This window comes from Hypanus sabinus, unplaced genomic scaffold, assembly GCF_030144855.1.
Source record: "Hypanus sabinus isolate sHypSab1 unplaced genomic scaffold, sHypSab1.hap1 scaffold_315, whole genome shotgun sequence".
NCBI classification, from domain to species: Eukaryota; Metazoa; Chordata; class Chondrichthyes; order Myliobatiformes; family Dasyatidae; genus Hypanus; species Hypanus sabinus.
In genome coordinates this window covers 215975-236889 of record NW_026781226.1, presented here as the reverse complement: position 1 = coordinate 236889, position 20915 = coordinate 215975, and the positions used below count along the sequence as shown (strand labels likewise).

Below are 20915 nucleotides of genomic sequence, written 5' to 3'. Positions count from 1 at the left end.
ATCTCAGCCTTTCTGGTCTGTGCCGAATGCTTACTCTCACCTAGCCCCACCTACTTGCACTCAGCCAATAACCCCCCATTCCATTCCTTTCCTGTCCATATACCTATCCAATTTTTTTTTTAAATGACAAAATTGAACCTGCCTCTACCACATTGACTGGAAGCTCATTCCACATAGCTACCACTCTCTGAGTAAAGAAGTTCTCCCTTGTGTTACCCCTAAACTTTTGCCCTTTCACTCTCAACTCATTCCCTCTTGTTCGAATCTCCCCTACTCTGAATGGAAAAAGACTATCTACATCAACTCTATCTATCCCCCTCATAATTTTAAATACCTCTTTCAAGTCCCCCCTCATCCTTCTATGCTCCGAAGGATAAAGACCTAACTTGTTCAATCTTTCCCTGTAACGTAGGTGCTGAAACCCAGGTAACATTCTGGTAAATTTATTCTATACTCTCTCTGTTTTGTTGACATCTTTCCTATAATTAGGTGACCAGAACTGTACACAATACTCCAAATTTGGCCTTAACAATGCCTTGTACAATTTTAACATTACATCCCAACTCTTATACTCAATGCTCTGATTTATAAAGACCAGCATACCAAAAGTTTTCTGCACCACCCTATCCACATGAGATTCAACCTTCTGGGAATTATGCACCATTATTCCTGGATCACTGTTCTACTGCATTCCTCAGTGCCCTACCATTTACCATATATGTCCTTTTTGGATTATTCCTACCAAAATGTATCACCTCACACATATCAGCATTAAACTCCATATACCATCTTTCAGCCCACTCTTCGCAGTGGCCTAAATCTTTGAACAACAAGATTTGAAAACCTTCATTATCCACAACAACTATCTGAGTATTATCTGCATACTTCCTAATCCAATTTACCATTCCTTCATCCAGAACATTAATGTATATGACAAACAACATTGGACCCAGTACAGATCCCTGAGACACACCACTATTCACCACTTTAATACAGAAATGTGTGAGGTGTTGCATTTCGGAAGGACAAATCAAGGTAAGACATACACAGTAACTGGTAGGGCACTGAGGAGTGCGGAGGGTCAAAGGGATCTGGGAGTTCAGATACATAATTCCCTGAAAGTGGCGTCACAGGTGGACAGGGTTGTAAAGAAGGCTTTTGGCATCCTAGCATTCATAACTCAAAGTACTGAGTATAGGAGTTGGAATGTTATGTTGAGGTTGTATAGGACATCGGTAAGGCCAAATCTGGAGTATTCTGTGCAGTTCTGGTCACTGAACTATTGGAAGGATATCAGTAAGATTGAAAGAGTGCAGAGAAGATTTACTAGGATGTTGCCCGGTCTTCAGGAGTTGAGTTACAGCGAATGATTGAACAGGTTAGGACTTTATTCCTTGGAGCATAGAAGAATGCGGGAATATTTCAAAGCGGTTTACAAAACTCTGAGGGGTATAGACAGGGTAAATGTGAATAGGCTCTTTCCACATAGATTAGGTGAGATAAATTACAAGAGGACTTGGCTTCGGGGTGAAAGGGGAAAGGTATCGGGGGAAATTCTTCACTGAGAATGTGGTGAGAATGTGGAACGAGCTGCCATCTGATGTAGAAAATGTGGACTCACTCTTAAGCTTTAAGAATAAATTGGATAGATACATGGATGGGAGAGGTCTGGAAGGTTATAGACTGGGTTCAGGTCAATGGGACAAGTGGAATAAAGTTTCAGCACAGAGCAGAAGGGCCGAATGGCTTGTTTTCTGTGTGCTGGTGTTTTATGATTTTATGATTCTATGAAGGGGTGTGGGGAGGAGAGTTCACTCAGGCGGGAAGATGCGGAAGGGATATCCCACAGCAGGATGTGGGAAGGGGAAGAGAGATCCCACAGGAGGAAAGGGGAGGGGGAAAAGCAATCCCACCGGAGGAAGGGGGATGTGGAAGAGAGATCCCACAGGAGGAAGGGGGATTGGGAAGAGAGGTCCCACAGGAGGAAGTGGGATGGGGAAGAGAGATCTCACAGAAGGAAGGGGAATGGGGAATAGAGATCCCATAGGATGATGGGGATGGGGACGAGAAACGAAACAGAAGGAAGTGGGTGGGGAAGCGGGATCATACAGGAGGTTGGGGGATGAGTAGGAGAGATCCCATAGGAGGGAGAGGGATGGGGAAAATAAATGCTACGGGAGGAAGTGGGATGGGGAACCCACAGTAGGAAATGGGATAGGGAAGAGAGATCCCACAGGAAGAAATGGGTGGGGAGGTTAAATGCCACAGGAGGAAGGGGGATGCGGAAGAGAGATCCAACAGCAGGAAGTTGATGGGGAAGTGAGATCCCACAGATGGAAGTGGGATGGGAACAGAGGCCCCAGAGGGTGAAATGGGATGCGGAAGAGAGATCCTACAGGAGCATGGGGTGTGGAGAAGAGAGATTCCACTTTAGGAATGGGGATGGGGAAGAGAAATTCATCAGGAGGAAGGGAGCTGGTGATGAGAGATCCCACAGGTGGAAGGTGTATAGGGAACAAAGAGCCCACAGGAGGAAGGGGTATGGGGATGAGCGATCCCACAGAAGGAAGGGGGATGGGGAAGAAAGATTCCACGGCAGGAAGGGGGATGGTAGTGAGAGATCCCACAGAAGGAAGGGGGATGGGAATGAGAGATCCCACAGGAGGAAGGTGGATGCTGAGGAGAGATCCAACTGTTGGAAGGAAGGGGGAGTGGGAACAGAGAGCCCAGAGGATGAAAGGGCGTTGGGAACGCGAGATCACACAGGTGGATTGCTAACTGTGCCGTGTGCTAGTGAGGCTAGAAATAGGAAGATAATGCAGCTAAATACGTGGCTGAGGAGATGGTGCATGAGGGAGGAGTTCATGGTTCTGGACAATTGGGATTTCTTCCAGGGGAGGTGCGACCAGTTTGAATTGGACAGGTTGCATCTGAACTGGAGGGGACTAATATCCTTGCCCGTAGCTTAGCAAGTTCTGCTCCGGGGGTTTTAAACTAGATTGTAGGTGGAGGGGGTAGAGTGTGAGAGCAGATAGTGAGGTGGTGGAGGGTAAGGGTCATGCAATGACTGCTTGTATAGGCAGATATCAAAGGTGTGTACGTGATAGAAATGTTCTCAGGTGCATCTATTTCCATGCAAGGAGTATTGTAGGTAAGGCCGATGAGTTTAGGGCGTGGATTGGCACATGATAATTTTGACATTATTGCTATTTTAAGACGGTGTGCAGGAGGGGCAGGACTGGCAGCTTCATGTTCTGGGTTTCCATTGTTTCAGATGTGATAGGGGGGAGGGATGAAAGGGGATGGAGTGGCATTACCAGTCAGGGAGAATATCACAGCTGTGTGTAGACGGGAGAGCCCAGAGGGTTCGTCTACAGAGGCCATATGGGTGGAGCTGAGGAACGGGAAAGGTGTGACCACACTAATAGGGTTGTATTATAGACCGCCCAATAGGCAGAGAGAATTGGAGGAGCAAATCTGTAGAGAGGTAGCAGACCAATGTAAGAAACAGAAAGTTGTAATAGAAGGGGATTTTAACTTTCCGCATATTGATGGGGACGCCCAGTCTGAGAAAGAGTCAGATGGCGTGGAGTTTATCAAATATGTTCAGGAAAGTTTTCTAAATCAATATGTTGAGGTACCAACGAGAGAGGGTGCAGTACCTGATCTCCTATTAGGGAACCAGACTGGTCTGGTGACAGCAGTATCTTTAAGCAAACATTTTTGGTCCAGTCACCATAATGTCATTAGTTTCAAGATAATTTTGGATCAGGATAGGACTGGTCCACCAGTTAAGGTTCTAAAATGGAGAAGGGCCAATTTTGTGGAAATGAGAGAGGATCTGGGAAAAGTGGATTGGGATAAGTTGTTTTCTGGCAAGGATGTGTTCAGTAAGTGGAACACCTTCAAGGGTGAAATTTTGAGAGCGCAGAGTCTGCATGTTCCTGCCAGGAATAAAGGCAAAGTTAACAGGCAGAGGGAACCTTGGTTTTCAACGGATATTGGCGATGTGGTTAAGCAGGTGTTTAGCAGGTATAGGCAACAAGGGACAAATGAGGTACTTGAAGTGTATAGAAAATGTAAGGTAATATTAAAGAAGGAAATCAGGAAAGCAAAAAGAAGACATGAGGTTGCTTTGGCAGATAATATGAAGGTAAACCCAAAGGGTTTCTTCAAGTAAATTAAGAGTAAAAGGATAGTAAAGAACAAAATTGGTCCCCTGGAAGATCAGAGTGGTTGTCTATGTTGGAGCCTCACGAGATGGGGGAGATCTTAAACAGTTTTTTGTGTCAGTGTTTACTCAGGAAACTGGCATAGCGGATATAGAATTAAGGGAAACCAACAGTAGTGTCATGGAACATATAGAGATTAAAGAGGAGGAGCTGCTTGCTGCCTTACAGTGAATAAAGGTAGATAAATCTCCGGGCCTGACTTGATATTTTCTCGGATCTTGAGAGAGACTAATGTAGAAATTGCAGGGGCCCTGGCAGAAATACTTAAAATGTCCTCAGCCACGGGTGCGGTGCCGGAGGATAGGAGGGTAGCTCATGTTCTTCCGTTGTTTGAAAAAGGCTCTAAAGTACACCAGGCAATTACAGGTGTTATGTACTCGTGACACATGACAGTGGAGCCCTTGTCACGTGACTGGGTTTGAAGCTGTGCTGGTCTTGAGGTGATGGTCTTGTGATGGTGGAATGACGTCATTTTCCCGCCAGTAGAGATCATGTGATGGTTTTTTTTTACAGGTTATAAAAGGTAGACCCCACCCTGTGAGGAGGGGCAGTTCGTGGCTGGATTTGCCAGGTTGATTTCATGCCACTGCGTGTTTGAAGTGATGACGCAGTTTAGCTGAAGGATGAAGTTTTTATTTAATGCCTAAAGTTTAAGAGGTCATTGCCAGCAGGTTCTTTACGATTCTGCTAGTTCGGAATTAGTGGAGAGTGAAGATCGAGGAGAATCGCTTTCTACGGTGAAACGGGGGCGACCTTTGTTTGATCCTTATTTGGAAGGATTTCATTGACTATCTTCTTGTTAATCCCTAGGTTTAACTAGAAAGGATTGAAGGTAGTGGAGAAGGAAAGGTCAGTGCCTTTAAGCCGTTCTGTTTCGTGAATTCTTCGTGGGAAGTTCGACGTCGGGGATCGAAGCAAACGACGTGAAAGAGAACCTAAATCGTCTTATAAAGTCTCTCCTTTTAGATGGACTGTGAGCATATCGAACTTTTGGCAATACCACTTTAAAGAACTGTTTCTGGAATATCACTTTACGAACTGTTTGGACTGCCGCTCAGCAGCTGTTTCCGGTTACGGTAGTGTTTGTTTACTTTTGGGGTGTTTGTTTTCTGTGTTTAATAAACGTGTTGATTGTTATAAGAAACCCTTGCCGAACTCATATATTTATTGTTGCCTGAATACGTAACACAGGCCAGTGAGCCTGACATCAGTAGTAGGTAAATTATTGGAAGGTTTTCTGAGAGATCGGATATACAAGGATTTGGACAGCCAAGGGCTGATTAAAGATAGTCAGCATGAATTTGTGTGTGGTAGATTGTGTTTAATGAATCCTGTAGTTTTTCGAGGAGGTTACCAAGAATGCATATGAAGGCAAGGCTGTGGATGTTGTCTACATTGACTTTTGTAAGGCCTTTGACAAGGTCCCACGTAATAAGTTAGTTCTAAAGGTCCAGACACTAGGTATCCATGGAGAGGTTGTAAACTGGATTCGAATTATCTGTGTGGGAGAAGACAGAGAGTGGTATTGGATGATTGCTTCTCAGACTGGAGGCCTGTGACTAGTGGTGTGTCTCAGGGATCTGTGCTGGGACCATCGTTGTTTGTTGTCTATATCAATGATGTAGATGATAATGTGATAAATTGGATGAGCAGGTTTGTGGATGACACTAAGATAGAGGTGTTGTGGACAGCGAGGAAGGCTTTCAAAGCTTGCAGAGGGATCTGAACCAACTGGAAGAATGGGCCAGAAAATGGCAGATGGAATTTAATGCAGACAAGTGTGAGGTGTTCCATTTTGGAAGGACAAATCAAGGTACGACATACCCGATAAACAGTAGGGCACTGAAGAGAGCGGAGGAACAAAGGGAGCTGGGGGTTCAGATACATAATTCCCTGAAAGTGGCATCACAGGTGGACAGGGCTGTAAAGAAGGCTTTTGGCATCCTGGCATTCATAAATAAAAGTACTGAGTATAGGAGTTGGAATATTATGGTGAGGTTGTATGAGACATTGGTGAGGCAAAATTTGGAGTATTGTGTGCAGTTCTGGTCACTGAACTATAGGAAGGATATCAGTAAGTTTGATAAAGTGCAGAGAAAATTTACTAGGATGTTGCCGGGTCATCAGGAGTTGAGTTACAAGGAAAGATTGAACAGATTAGGACTTTATTCCTTGTAGCATAGAAGAATGAAGGGAGATTTGATAGAGGTTTACAATATTATGAGGGTATAGACAGGGTAAATGCGAATAGGCTCTTTCCACATAGATTAGGAGAGATAAATATGAGCAGACATGGCTTCAGCGTGAAAGGGGAAAGGTTTGGGGGGAGCATTAGGAGGAACTTCTTCACTCAGAGGGTGGTGAGAGTGTGGAACGAGCTGCCATCTGATGTGGAAAATATGGACTCACTGTTAAGCTTTAAGAATAAATTGGATAGATACATGGATGGGAGAGGACTGGAGGGTTATGGACTGGGTGCAGGTCAATGGGACTAGCAGAATAAGGTTTCGGTACAGACTAGAAGGACCGAATGGCTTGTTTTCTGTGCTGTAGTGTTCTATGATTTTATGATTCTATGGGGAGGAGAGTTCCCACAGGCGAGATGGGGATAGGGAGGAGAGATCCCAAAGGAGGAAGGGGGATGGGGTAGAGAGAACCCACAGGAGGAAGGGGGATGGGGAAGAGGGATCCCACAGGACGAAGGGGAATGGGGAAGAGAGAGCCCACAGGAAGAAGGGGACGGGGAAGGGAGACCCCACAGGAAGAAGGGGACGGGGAAGGGAGATCCCACAGACCGCATGGGAGTGTGGAAGATAGATCCCACAGCAGGATGAGGCATGGGAAGAGAGATCCCATGGGAGGAAGGGGGATATAGAGAGAGATTAAACAGGATTAAGGGGGAAGGGGTTGAGAGATTGGCCAGGAGTAGGAGGGATGTGGAAGAGAGTTCCCACAGGAGGATGTGGGATTAGGAAGAGAAATCTCATAGGGGGAAGAGGGTTGGGTAGAGAAATTCCACAGGACAATGGGGCATGCCAAAGAGAGATCCAACAGGAAGAAGTCAATGGGGGAGAGAGATCCCATAGGAGGAAGGGGGATGGGGAAGAGAATCCATAGAAGGAAGGGGGATGGGGAAGAGTGATCTCAGAGGTGAAAGGGAGATGGGGAAGAGAGATCCCACAGGTGGATGTGGGATGGGGAGGAGAGATCCCACACTGGGAAGGGGGTTGGGGAAGAGAAATCCCACGGGATGAAAGGGAGATGTGGAAGAGAGATCCCACAGGAGGAAGGGGGATGGGGAGGAGAGATCCCACAGGAGGAAGGGGGATGGGGAGGAGAGATCCCACAGGAGGAAGGAGGATGGGGAGGAGAGATTTCACGGGGTGGGGTTGTGTGGAAAAGACATTCCACAGAAGGATGAGAAAATGGGAATGGGGGCGAGATTCCAAAGAATGGAAGGGGGTTTGGGATGAGAGGTCCCACAGGAGGATTCCAAGGGTAAACGATAATCCTGCAAGATGAGAGGATGCAGAATTTTTTTGTACGTGTGTGTTGGGTCTGAACAGAGGCCCAGAGGAGATGCACCCTCGCTCTTTGCGTATCTGGAAGTGAGCAAAGTCACACACGGGGAATGGCAGTGGGAGGACAATCTCACAATGGTATTTCTTTCCTTCTCACTGGGACAGTCTGCTGACGGTCTCTTTTCCCTCACCGGGAAGGGGGTGTGAATCTCTGACCCACCTGCTGCAATCAGTGTCGGTCTGGGTGTCAGTAACAGTGAGAAGGAACATTGTCAATGGACGTGTCACAGGCAGCGAGAAACACGGCCATTCCTGTGATTTACTACCATTAAACCAATAGTCGTTGTTCACTGATCTGATGAAGTCTCCAACATCCCTTCACAAGGAACCTCAGAACCCTCCCGTCCTTGGGGAATTACTGACCGATCCCCTGGGCATTTGTCACAATTTTTCACAATCTGATTTACTACAAATTTACCGAAATCCCTTTACATTGAAACAACACAATGAGACAGTCTCACAGTTCAGAGTGAGAGATAAACCAAGTTACCTCAAATCCTGGCACTTGTGCAGCCCGGGTCCCAGCCGCTGGATTCCTTCACACTGAATGTGGCAGATCCCCAGGTACAGGTGTTTTATTGCATCACAGAGTCCGATGACATGAGACAGGACCGCGCAGTCCATCGGGGTCAGTGTCATTCCACTGAATGAAAGCATTTCCACAGATTCCAGTGCGGCCTGAGCCAGTCCACGATTCTGAGACTCAAACAGGTAGTGCAATGTGTTCAGGAGGCTCCTTTTACCAGCTTCACTCTCTGTGTTTCCACTCTGGCGTTGAACCTCCTCCTTCACCCAGTCAATCACCCGGCAGGTTGTTTGATGAGGAAATGGACCCAGAAACTCCTCCAGGCCCCGAGCTGTCATTGGGGAGGAGAGACCAGCAACAAAACGAAGAAATACCTCAAATCGTCCATCTGTCGTGTTGTGGGCTTCAGTGAGGAATTTCAGGATATCCCCGGGATGTGGATTCAGGAATTGTGCGACTGCAGCTACAAACTCTTGGATAGTGAGGTGTGGGAATGTGTACACCACGCTCCGGGCAGAATCCTCTCTCTCCAAAAGCTCCATCAGGAACCCAGACAGGAACTGGGAAGGCTGCAGATTGTAGTTGATCAAATCTCCATCTGTAAACACAATCTTCCTCTCGTGCACTCCTCTGAAGGCCATCTGACCAACCCTGAGTAACACATCACGCGGGTTCTCAATCTCACGGCCATGGTTTTTCAGGATGTTGTAAATATAGTAGGAGTACAGTTGGGTGATGGTCTTGGGAACACGCAGTGGGTCCCTGACTCTTTGTGTGAAGAAGGGGCCCAGTGCCAGAGCTAGGATCCAGCAGTAGGAGGGGTTGTAGCTCATGGTATACAGGACCTCGTTCTCCTTCACATGTTTGAAAACAGCTTCCGCCACCGTCTGATCTTCAAAATACCTGATGAAATATTCCTTCCGTTCCTCACCAACAAATCCCAGGATTTCAGCCCAGACACTGATGTCTGCCTTTTCCAATAAATGTAACGCAGTGGGACGGGTGGTCACCAGCACTGAACACCCTGGGAGCAGCTTGCCCTGGATTAAACTGTACACAATATCAGACACCTTGCACTTGAATTCAGGATCTGTGTACTGTGATTCTGTGTCTCTCCGACGATCAACAAAGTTGATTTTGTCCTTGAATTCATCCAAACCATCGAATATGAACAGCAGTCCCTCTGTCTGTTTCCAGATCTCTCCCAGCATATTCCCAAAGTAGGGGTAATGATGCAGAATCAGTTCTTTCAGGTTTATTCTACAGTTAATGGTGTTTAAATCCCGGAATTTGAAACTGAAGACAAACTGGAATTGTTGGTATATCTTCCCCGCGGCCCAGTCATAAACAATCTTTTGTACCATTGTTGTTTTCCCGATCCCTGGGACTCCGGCCACTGCTGCGGATATCCCTGATTTGTTTCCAAAGAAATATCTTTGCAATTTTTGAACAAAGCTCTTCTTGAATAACTGATCAGTACGGATTTTTTCCAGCTTACCACGGAGATCTTTTTCTCTCCACTCCTCGTGATCTCTGCCTCTTGCCAGCAGCTCATGTTCCACCAGTTTCCGATCTCGAACAGTAGAAATGACCGTGAGCTCAGCGTATCGATCAACCAGCTGGAAAACCTTCACCTTCTCCCTCATCAGGATCGTGTTCACTCTCAGTGTTTCAGTTTGTGTCCGCAAAGTCTCCATGTGTTTCCTTCGAACATCTTATGACGGAAAGAAATAGGTTGTCAATGCCTGATCTGATGTACATGGAGCATACAACATATACTCGTTAAAGACACTGTTCAGGTGAAATCGGGTGATCAGAGATTAGAGTGTCTGAAAATGAACGACGGCCCAGAAACAGTTCTGATCTGACTCAGATCCGCTGTTAAAGGCTCCACTCTCCCCTCTGTTGGTAGTTTGCAGATTCCCCGGTGTTCCAGCGAGCACCCAGTGCACACGTGATTCTGGAGAGGAGAGTGTTGTGTGGAGCGGGTGGTTTCACTGCTTTCACTGCTCAGCTTCTGCTGAACTGTGCAACACCGCAGAGGGTAACAGTGGGGGGGGGGGGGCATTTACTTGTTCTACTGACTTTTACTTCTCTCACAATGGAACCCATGTTCTTGACACTCCTTTAGGATTAAGCTGTCAGTACTGAGCCACAGAAAAGGAACATAATTTCAGTTTCCTTTTCCAGGCTGAGACAGTCACGATGTGACACACCCCGCACTGGTCTACAGTCTCTTATTCTCTGAGGAGCTGGTACATGAACCCAGGCAATTCCCCGATGATGTGCAGAAGAGCAGGAAGCTGAAGAGGATGGCAGTGGTAATGGGGAACTCTGAAGTCAGGAGGGCAGGTCGGCGATTCTGTGGACACCGATGGCACTTTGCCTCTCAGGTGCCATTGTCCGAAATGTTTCTGGACGTGTCACAATATCCTGAGAAGGGAGGTTGAGCAGCCAGAAGTCATGACAAACGTTGGTAACAACGACAAAGGAAGAGAAAAGGGAAGAGGTCTGGAAAACAGAACACAGGGGGTTAGGAAAAAAGCTGAGGAGCAGGAACTCAAAAGTAGTGATCTCAGGATTGCTGCCTGTACCACCCGACAGTGGCAATAGGAATAGAATGAGGTGGCAGAAAAATGTGTGGCAGAGCATTTGGAGCAGGGGGCAGGAATTCAGATTTCTGGATAATTGGGACCACTTCCGGGGTAGGTAGGACCAGTACAAAAGGCACAGGTTGCACGTGAATCCGATGAGGACCAATATTCTTATGGGCTGATTTACTGGAGCTGTTGGGAGTGTTTTAACCTAAAATGGCCGGGGGACTGGACCTAGGATGACAGAGCTGTGGATGAACCAGCAGTTTTACAAGTAGATGACGGGTTTAACATGAATGTAAGGAAGGACAAGCCAATGACTTGGTTCAAATACAGACGGAGCAAACTGTTAAATTGTACCACATCGACAACATTCAAAAGGGTGGAGATGCTGGACTAAACGCATTATATTTAAATGCACGCAACATTCAGAATAAGGTGGACGAACTTTTGGTGCAATTAGAGATTGGTCAGTATGATGTCGTGGGCATCACTGAGTCGTGGCTGAAAGAAGACCATAGCTGGGAGCTTAACGTTAGAAGATTTACATCTTATCGAAAGGACAGGCAGGAAGGCATAGGCGTTGGTGATGTGGCTGTGCTGGTTCGAGGTGGAATCACATCTGCAGAAAGAGGTGACATAGGCTTAGAGAATGATGAAGCTTTGTGGGTGGAGGTAGGAAACTGTAAGAGTTAAAAAAAAGCTTTATGGGGATCCTATATTGGCCTGAAAATAGCGAATGTGTGGGGTTGAGATTGCAAAGGGAGTTGGAAAAGGCATGTGTTAAAGCCAATGACGCAGTTGTAATGAAGGACTTCAATGTGCACGGGGAATAAGAAAATCAAACAAACGTCAGGAATCAGATTGCAAGAGAGGGAATTTATTGAATTCCCACGAGATAGGGTTGCAGAGCAGCTTGTGCTTGAGACGACGTCTTTGATTGGGTGTTGTGTAATAGCCCTGATCTGATGAGGGAGCGTAATGTAAAAGAACCATTAAGAGATAGTGATCATAATATGAGTGAATTCATAATACAGATTGAGAGGGAGAAGCATAACTTACAGTATCAGTATCGCAATGGAATAAAGCGAATTACAGAGGCAGGAGAGAGTAGCTTTCCCAGGTAGATTGGAGAAGGATACTAGCGGAGATGGCTGAAGCTTCTGGGAATAGGTCTCAAGTTGCAGGATGGATACGGCCCATGGAGGAAGAAGTTCTCAAGTGACACGTGTAGGCAACCATGGGTGACAATGGAAGTTAAGGATTGCATAAAAGCCGAGGAAAGGGCATACAAGATAACAATAGTCAACTAAAGAAGCTATAAGTAAGGAAAAGATGAAATATGAGAGCAGAAAAGCCAATGATATAAAGCAGGATAATAAACACTTTTTTTCAGTTATATAAAGATTAAAAGAGAGGTGAGAGTCCATGCTGGAACACTGGAGAATGTGCACTCTACATATATCTTCACTGTGGAAGACGCTACCAGCATGCATTGGTTTGCGAGTGACAGGCAGTAGCAGTGAGTGCCATTGCTATTACAAAGGAAAAACATCTCGGCATACTGAAAACTCTTAAGGTGCAAAGTCACCTGGGCCAGATGGACTGCATCCCAGAGATCTGAGAGAGGTTGCTGAAGGGATGACAACTGGATTGGTCATGATCTTTGAAGAATCACTTTATTATGGCATGGTCCGGAGGACTGGAAGATTGCTATTGTCACTCTACTCTTTAAGAAGGGAGGAAGGCAAAAGAAGGGAAATTATAGGCCAGTTAGCCAATCCTCAGCGACTGGGAAAGAGTTGGAATCTCTTATTAAGTTTGAGGTTTTGAGGTACTTGGAGACTAATGACAATATAAGTTAGCATGGTTTCTGTCAGAATTCATTATGGAAGTAAGAAGCAGGGTGGACAAAGGAGTTAGTGGATACCATTTACTTGGATTTTCAGAAGGCATTTGATAAGCTGCCGCACAGGAGTCTGCTTAACCAGATAAAAATCTATGGCGTCACAGGAAAGATACTGGCACGTGGAGCGGAATTGCTGACAGGCAACAGACAGCGAGTGGGAATAAAAGGGGCCTTTTCTGGTTGGCTGCCAGTGACCGGTGGTGTTCCGCAGGGATTAGTATTGGGACCGCTGACTTTCAGATTTCTTGTCAGTGATTTAGATGATGGAATGAATGGATTTGTGGCAAAGTTTGCGGATGATACAGAGATAGGTGGAGGGGTCGGTAGTGCGATTGCAACAGGACTGAGGCAAATTGGAAAAAAATGGGCAAAGAGGTGGCAGATGGAATACAGTGTTGGAAATGTATGATAATGCATTTTGGTGAAAGGAGCGGACTATTATCTAAATGGGCAGAAGGTCCAAGGATCAGATGTGCAGAGCGACTTCAGTGGGACCTCGGAGCCTCGAGCAACACTCACAGAAGATTAATTTAGAGGTCGAGTCTGTGGTAAAGGCGGCAAAAAAGAGAATCGAATATAAATGCTGAGCCTGTACAAGACTGTGTAGTCAGGCTGCACTACAGGCGTGTTGTCAACAGCTTTTCAGTACCTCTCAAAAGATGTGTGGTCATTAGAGAGAGTCCCGAGGAGATTCAAGAGGATGACTCTGGGAATGAAGGGGTTAACATATGAGGTGTGTTTTGGCAACTTTGGGCCTGTACTCACTGGAATTTTAAGGAATGCAAGGGAATCTCTTTTAAACCTGCAGAAGGTTGAAAGGACCAGATAGGGTGGATGTGGAAAGGATGTTTCCTGTGGCAGGTGCATCCAGAACAAGGGGCCAAGGCCTCAAAATTGAGGGGTGATCCTTTACAACAGGTAGGGAGGACTCTTTGAGCCAGAGAATAATGACCGTCTGTAAGGCTCTGCCTCAGACTGCAGTGGAGGCCGAGTCCATGGATGTAATGAAGGCAGAAGTTCCTCATCGGTCAGGGCATCAAAGGATATGGCGAGAAGGCAGGTGTATGGTGTTGCGTGGAATCTGGGATCAGCCATGATGGAATGGCGGAGCAGACTAATGGGCTGAATGGCCTAATTCTGCCCCTATGTCTTATGGAGGAATAACAGCAAATCTCAGCTCCACTTTGGATCAGATGTGCGAGATTTCCCTTGCTGGAGTTGGATGTTCTAATTGGAATGGTTTGGCTTCAGTTTTGTCAAATCTCCAGATACTCGGCCCTACAGAAAAGGTGTTGTGACAAATGCAAATTGCTTCGTGTCCTCCAGCCTCAGCAACAAAAACCTGTCTCCCAGACTCTGACCGTCTCTAAACAGGCCTCTAAAGACACGTACTCAGACTCTCAGTGTGAAATAACAACAAAAACCTGTCTCCCAGACTCTGACAGTCTCTAAACAGGCCTCTAAAGACACTTACTCAGACTCTCAGTGTGAAATAACAACAAAAACCTGTCTCCCAGACTCTGACAGTCTCTAAACAGGCCTCCAAAGACACGTACTCAGACTCTCAGAGTGAAATAACAACAAAAACCTGTCTCCCAGACTCTGACAGTCTCTAAACAGGCCTCTAAAGAGACGTATTCAGACTCTCAGTGTGAAATAACAACAAAAACCTGTCTCCCAGACTCTGACCGTCTCTAAACAGGCCTCTAAAGACACGTACTCAGACTCTCAGTGTGAAATAACAACAAAAACCTGTCTCCCAGACTCTGACAGTCTCTAAACAGGCCTCTAAAGACACGTACTCAGACTCTCAGAGTGAAATAACAACAAAAACCTGTCTCCCAGACTCTGACGGTCTCTAAACAGGCCTCTACAAAGACGTATTCAGACTCTCAGTGTGAAATACAGACTTTCAGATTTCCGTTCCATCACTTACCTTCCAGATGCTTGGGCACTTCAGAGAAACCCCGCTCAGTGTCCATGTAGGCGAACTGGCCGTTACCTGTTCAAACAGATTAACCTGCATGAAGTCGGTTCTGTGTAATACTGTAAATTCATCAGCATTTACATCTGTAACACACAGTGTATTGTTCACCGTACCTCGCTCCCGTATTTCATTCAATATTCTGCTCAGCTTCGGTAAATGGTGATGTAGTTTCACAAAGGATTCCCACATCACTTTCCGGGCCCCGGAGCCCTTCTCCATCACCAGATCCAGGAGGAGTTTGGAAGCGCCCGCTCGGTTTCCCTTCTCCGCGAGCTCAGTCACGCTCTGTAATGAACAATGGGAAATATATTGAGGAACGGAGGGATGGGTTCAAATCTACCCTGAACATGGACAGACCCAGCACATTCTGCTCGTCGCAAATCACTGACAGCAATTGTTCGCAGCAGGAAAAAGAAATTAAAAGAAGTTAGCATGGCCAATGATGACTTTCTGAACGCCACAGATTGCGGGGTACTTATCCACTTGGCAAGGTTTAAGCAAAGCAGTCATAGTGTGAGTGAGCCAGAGATAGAGTAGGTTATTGATGCTTTGTGTCAGAGAGGGTTCATTGAGGAGAGGCGGAGGCTTGGGTTGATCTTGGGTAATATTTCCCTTCTCTTTTTCACGGTTAGAACAGTGGGAAAGCCAGGCAGGATAGTGGGATGCTCTTCCTACAGGGTGCGGCAAGACAGGAAGACGTTCAGTGTCCCCGATAACTACACCTTCAGGAATTTCATCCAGCTGCAGCTTAATACAGACTGTGCTGAGGAATCGGAGCTGGAGCTGGGTGAACTCAGGATCATTCCGGAGGCTGAGAGATTGACTCAGGCTATACAGGGAGGGAGCTGTGCACAAGGCCCGGAACACAGGGAACTGGGTGACTGTCAGGAGGGGGAAGGGAACAGGCAGCCACTACAGGAAACTCTTTGTAACAGGGATACGGCTTTCTGTTTCGGGGTATGGCCTAGCAGAGGAAAGCCACGGTGATTATGCCTCTGGCTCTGAGTTTGGCTTTGTGACTCGGAAGGGATGAGAAGTGCTGAGATGCACTGACGGGGAATACAATGATCAGGAGAATAGACTGGAGATTCTGTTTACGAGAACAGGATTTTTGGATAGTGTGTTACCAAGGTCAGTGATATCTCGTATCGACTCTGAAACTTCCTTAAGGGCAGGATGAGCAGGTCTTGGTCCACGTTGGTACCAATGACAAGAGTAGGAAGTGTGATGAGATACTACAAAGTTATACAGATCCAAAATTTCTTGAAAGTATTATCGAAGGTAGATGGCGTTGTAAAGCTTTTTGGACATGGGGCTTCATAAATCGAAATATTGAATACAGACGTTGGGATATTATGTCGAAGTTGATGTTTCAGAGGCTAAATTGAAGCAATGTGTACATCTACCTCCTGAAAGGATATCAATAAGATTGAACGAATGCTGAATTAAATACAGATTGTTACCAGGAGTTGAGGATCTAAGATATAGAGGAAGTGTGAATAGGCTAGGACATTATTCCATAGAGTGTAGGAGGACCATGAGAGATGTGAAAGAGATATACAAGTTTATAAAAGGTATACAGAGAGTTATTGCGAAAATGCATTTATTACTGAGGTTGAGTGAGACTGGAATTAGAGAGCATAGGGTAATGATGACAGGTGAAAGGCAAAGTGAAGGGGAACCTGTTCACTCAGAGGTTGCTGAAGAGCGCGGAACGTGCTGCCATCTTAATTAGTCGATGTACATTCGAGTTGATTATTTAAGATCAGCTTGGATAAGTTCATTCAATGGGGGAGTTTTGGATGTCTCCAGTCCGGGTTCAGATCAATGGGACTAAGCAGATAATAGGTTGGTGTGGGCTAGATGGGCAGAAGAGCCTGTTGCTGTACTGCAGTGTTTGATGACTATGACTAGGTGAAACTATGGCCGGGCCACTGTTGATTTTTGCCAGGGTAATCCTTGGTGAACCGCAGCAGCTTCACCCTTCACTGCCAGGCTCCATGAGGGGTTCCAGTGCCAGCCAACAGCTGGAAACTGGCAGTGAGGAGCAGCCAGCAAACTCAGGACTATTGTGTATGTCTGACAGACCAAAGCCGACCGGTGGTAATGTTGAGTAAGAAGTTTAGACTGAAATTATCAGCTGCCTCACGTGGAATGTTGTGTTCAGTATGGTGTCTGGCTCTTCACTAATATTCATTCTGGGTGGTAATAGGTGAACGCACTCCAGTAGCACGAGGACCATTGGAAAGCTGTTTCCTTGTAATTCTATGTTAGCTGTAGATGTTTGGAATATTTTCAGTGGCACTAATGTTGCACTTCCCATATTAACAGTATATGCTATGGTAATTACAAACTCAAATTGGAAGTCACAAGGAACAGAAGGTAACAGAACCATGAGGCATGTTGGGATATTGATCAAAAAAAGGGTCAGCAGTTCAAATGAGAGATGACAGTCAGTGTTGAACTGACAATGGGGTTGAAGGTAGACCGAGAATGAGCTGAGAAATAAGTCACTATATATTTGATTTGTGGGAAACCCGTGGGTCATCAGGAGAACGCAGACTGGTCAGTGGCCATTAAGGTCGAACATTGGGAACATGATGTGATGAGTGGTGTAGAGTGGTTATCTGTCCACTTGCAATGTCCGTCAAGTGTCACATCACTAAATTCACCAGTCAATCATTGCCTGTATCCTAATCTGTCTATAAATGAATGTGATCAGAAAACTGGAGAGAAGGTTGTGTTGGTTAATAAAAGTTCAGGGTTTTTCGCAGATGAAAACTCTTTTCTTGATGTTGACCATAAGCGTTACAGGATTTTTGCAGCCCAGAGGTGTCGTTACAACGGTTCTGTCGGTTTGTGATAGATTCAGTAGAATATACAGTCAGTGTATGTCCCTTCCACTTACGTGATACTCCTGCCCGGTGAAGTGATCCTCGCCCATTAACATGAAGCTGACTCCCTCCACGCCCTCCTCAATCGCCTGCTCCAGTCTCTCCATGTAGAATCTCGTCAACCGGAACAGTTGGTGATCGTCACAATTTGACAGGAAGGCGCAGATGGCGGAGTTCAGATCTGTAGTCGGTCATAGAACATAAAATAGTAGATGTACCATGCGTATGCGGACACGATGCCATTTTAAACCAATCCCATTTTCAGGAACAAGGTCAATGTCCCCCGTTCCCGGCCTACTCATGAGTTCAAACGCCTCTCAGACGCTGCTGAGTATCTGTTTCCAGTCCAACCCTCGGCAGCTCATTCCAGACACCGATCACTCTCTGTGGAAAACCTGCATCGTAAATCCCCTTTAAACTTTACCATCTAAACAGACCTGTTACCTCAGGTTTTTGTGGTGAAACTCGTCTACACCCTCTACAGACCCTCCACATCATTCTCGATTTGCGCACAATACTGAAATTGTCTCTTAACCAACGCGTATCCAGTTACAGTCTAACTTTAACAAATACCTCAACTCATCGTTAGCACACTACCAATTGTGTTGCCACCTTAAGGGAGCTGTGCACACCCATCACAGGACCCGACAGTACATCAATCTTGTTATTAGTCCCAACATTCACCGTGCACATTGCTCGCGAATTTGACCTCTCAAAATGCAACTTCTCACATTTGCCTGAATTATCTGTACTTGGTGACTCTCTGTTCCTATTTTTAACTGGATGCCGAACACTTTGACAACAGTCCCAAATTTATTCATCTCCTCCAACTCTGTAAATCAACGAATAAGTCCACCCAGTATATCATATGATTAACCTGTTTGATTCACACACACGACGCATGGCGAAACAGTGATCCTTGCGGACACTGCTGGTCACAGACCTTCAGCCAGAACAACGCTCCTCTCGTGCTGACTCCATTTTATGTACCCAAGGCGACTTTGAAATCAACTTACAGATTCTCAGCCCGAAACATTGAAGGTTATTTTTTTCACTATAGGTGCTTCCTGACCTGCTGAGTTCCTCCAGCATTTTGTACGATGCCCTCTCCACTTACTATTTTGTTTTACTTTCATCCTATTCGCCAAGAGCATTTCATTGCTTCAGTAGCCACCCCCCGCCCCCGCCCCAGATTCCCTGTGTACAATTTCTCTTGTTCACTGTCTCCTGCACCCAGCCCGTCCTCCCTCAATATAACGTCCTTTAACTCGGCCACAGAAAACAAACACCGGGAACTCCCCTCACCTCCATTGTGCAACAACCCGTTAATCTGGGGAGAATTCTACATTGCCCTTCCAAACAGAAAACACCTCCTGTTTCTCTCACTGGCTGTTGGAGGCATTTCCCACATCAGGGCGTACCAAATGCTGACAGAAATTCTATCTGTTCCCTCGACTGTTACATTGCCCGCTGTTGTATTCCTGTCTGAGTGTTACCCACAGCCACCTTATTTAGGGGCTCCTTCTCCTTTCACTCAGGTGAAGATCTGTGTGGTGAGGGGAGCGATTCGATCATTCCCCTCGTTAGGTCCCAGCGCTGGAGCTAGTGAATTGTTCCAGTGCTCATGGACACTTTACCAGTTGGATCAATGACTCCTTTTGATGGTACCTTCTCTCTGCCCCTTTATCTCCCAAGTTTATCCCTCTGAATTATTGATGATTTGATTACACGTGTACCACGATGACAGATTTAATGAGAAAGAGCCCAATGAACATACCTGTGTCCATTCTGACTCTGACTGACGTTGGTTGATTATCGTCTGCTTGTCCGACGTCCGGGTGGAAGAAAGCCCCACCTGCTGGCAATGACCTGAATTACACAAATAAAAAAGTATGAGTCAGTTACTCTGTCCTTCAAATTTAAAACACTTTTGTAACGTCACTGCTCACTCTCCTACATTCTAGGGAGCAAATGGAGATTGGAGCAAAGACCTCCAACTGAACACAAATTTCAAGAAGATAGCAAGGAAATATAAGGAAACTTTCTTAAAGGAGCGATGCACTGAAGCTGAAGAAGCCAACAGAATTGGAAAAAAGAAGAGATCTGTTGCAGAAGATTAGAGACATCAAAGGAACATTTCATGTAAAATGAGCATAGGAAAAGACAAAGAAGGGAAGGACCTTACAGAAGCAAAGGACATCAAAGGGAGTTGGCAGGAACACACAGAAGAATTGTAGAAAGATCCAACAGCGAAGATATCTGCAATGACTTCCTCATCGATCTGGAGCCAGACATTCTGGAAAGTGAAGTCGAATGGGTGATAGAAAACATTGCCAATAATAAGGCTGCAGGATGTGACAGGATTCCAGTAAAATTGTTAAAAATTCTAAAAGGTGATGCTGTAAAAGTGTTGCATGCAATTTTCCAGCAGACCTGGGAAAATATAAACAACAATGACTTTTAGTCAAGTATTCACGTGCTAGAAAGGTAAAGCTAAAGATTATGCAAGCAAGACCCTAGCGATATATGGAACACGAACTACCAGATAGAAGCTGCTTTTAGAAGAGGCAGAGGCACCAGAGACCAAATTGCTAACCTACGCTGGATAATGGAGAAATCGCGAGAATTTCAGAAAAGTATTTATCTATGTTTTATTGACTACTCTAAATCCTTCAGCAGTGCGGTCCATAATATACTATGGCAAATACTTAAAGAAATGGGAATACCTGGACATCTGTTCTGCCTTATGAGAAATTTGTACAAAGATCAAGAAGCAACAGTTGCCAGACACAGAACAACAAACTGGTTCAAGATTTGGAAAGGAGTATGACCAGTCTGCATACTGTCACCCAGCTTATTTAATCTATATGCTGATCATATGAGGAATGCTGGTCCAGGCGACTCAAAATGTTGCAGTGAAAATTTCCAGACAGAATATTAACAACCTCAGATATGCAGGTGATACTATTCTAATGGCTGAAAGAAAGGAGGATCTGAAGAAGCTTCTAATGAAAGTGAAAGAAGAAAGTTGAAAGCTGGCTTCTTGCTCAATATTAAGAAGACCAGCCAGTCCTATTAATTTTGTGGTAATAAATGGAAAGGAAGTGGAAGCAGAGACGGATTTTTTCGTCCCTGGTTCAAAGATTTCTATAGATGGTAACGGTAATAGCTATTTTGTTGCATTGGAAGGAT

General features: G+C 45.6%; 1 protein-coding gene across 2 annotated transcripts in view; it reads right to left on the bottom strand.

Moving 5' to 3' along the window:
• LOC132388389 (NACHT, LRR and PYD domains-containing protein 14-like) overlaps positions 1-20915 on the bottom strand; it is a 54886-nt gene that overhangs the window by 13032 nt on the left and 20939 nt on the right. For both annotated transcript variants that reach the window (XM_059960735.1, XM_059960736.1), the window contains exons 3-7: positions 19501-19592; positions 17738-17904; positions 14943-15114; positions 14779-14844; positions 8304-10053 (exon numbers count right to left, since the gene is read on the bottom strand). In XM_059960735.1, coding sequence (XP_059816718.1) covers positions 8304-10053; positions 14779-14844; positions 14943-15114; positions 17738-17904; positions 19501-19510 — 2165 coding nt within the window. In that variant the 5' untranslated portion in view covers positions 19511-19592. The remainder of the gene's footprint in view (positions 1-8303; positions 10054-14778; positions 14845-14942; positions 15115-17737; positions 17905-19500; positions 19593-20915) is intronic.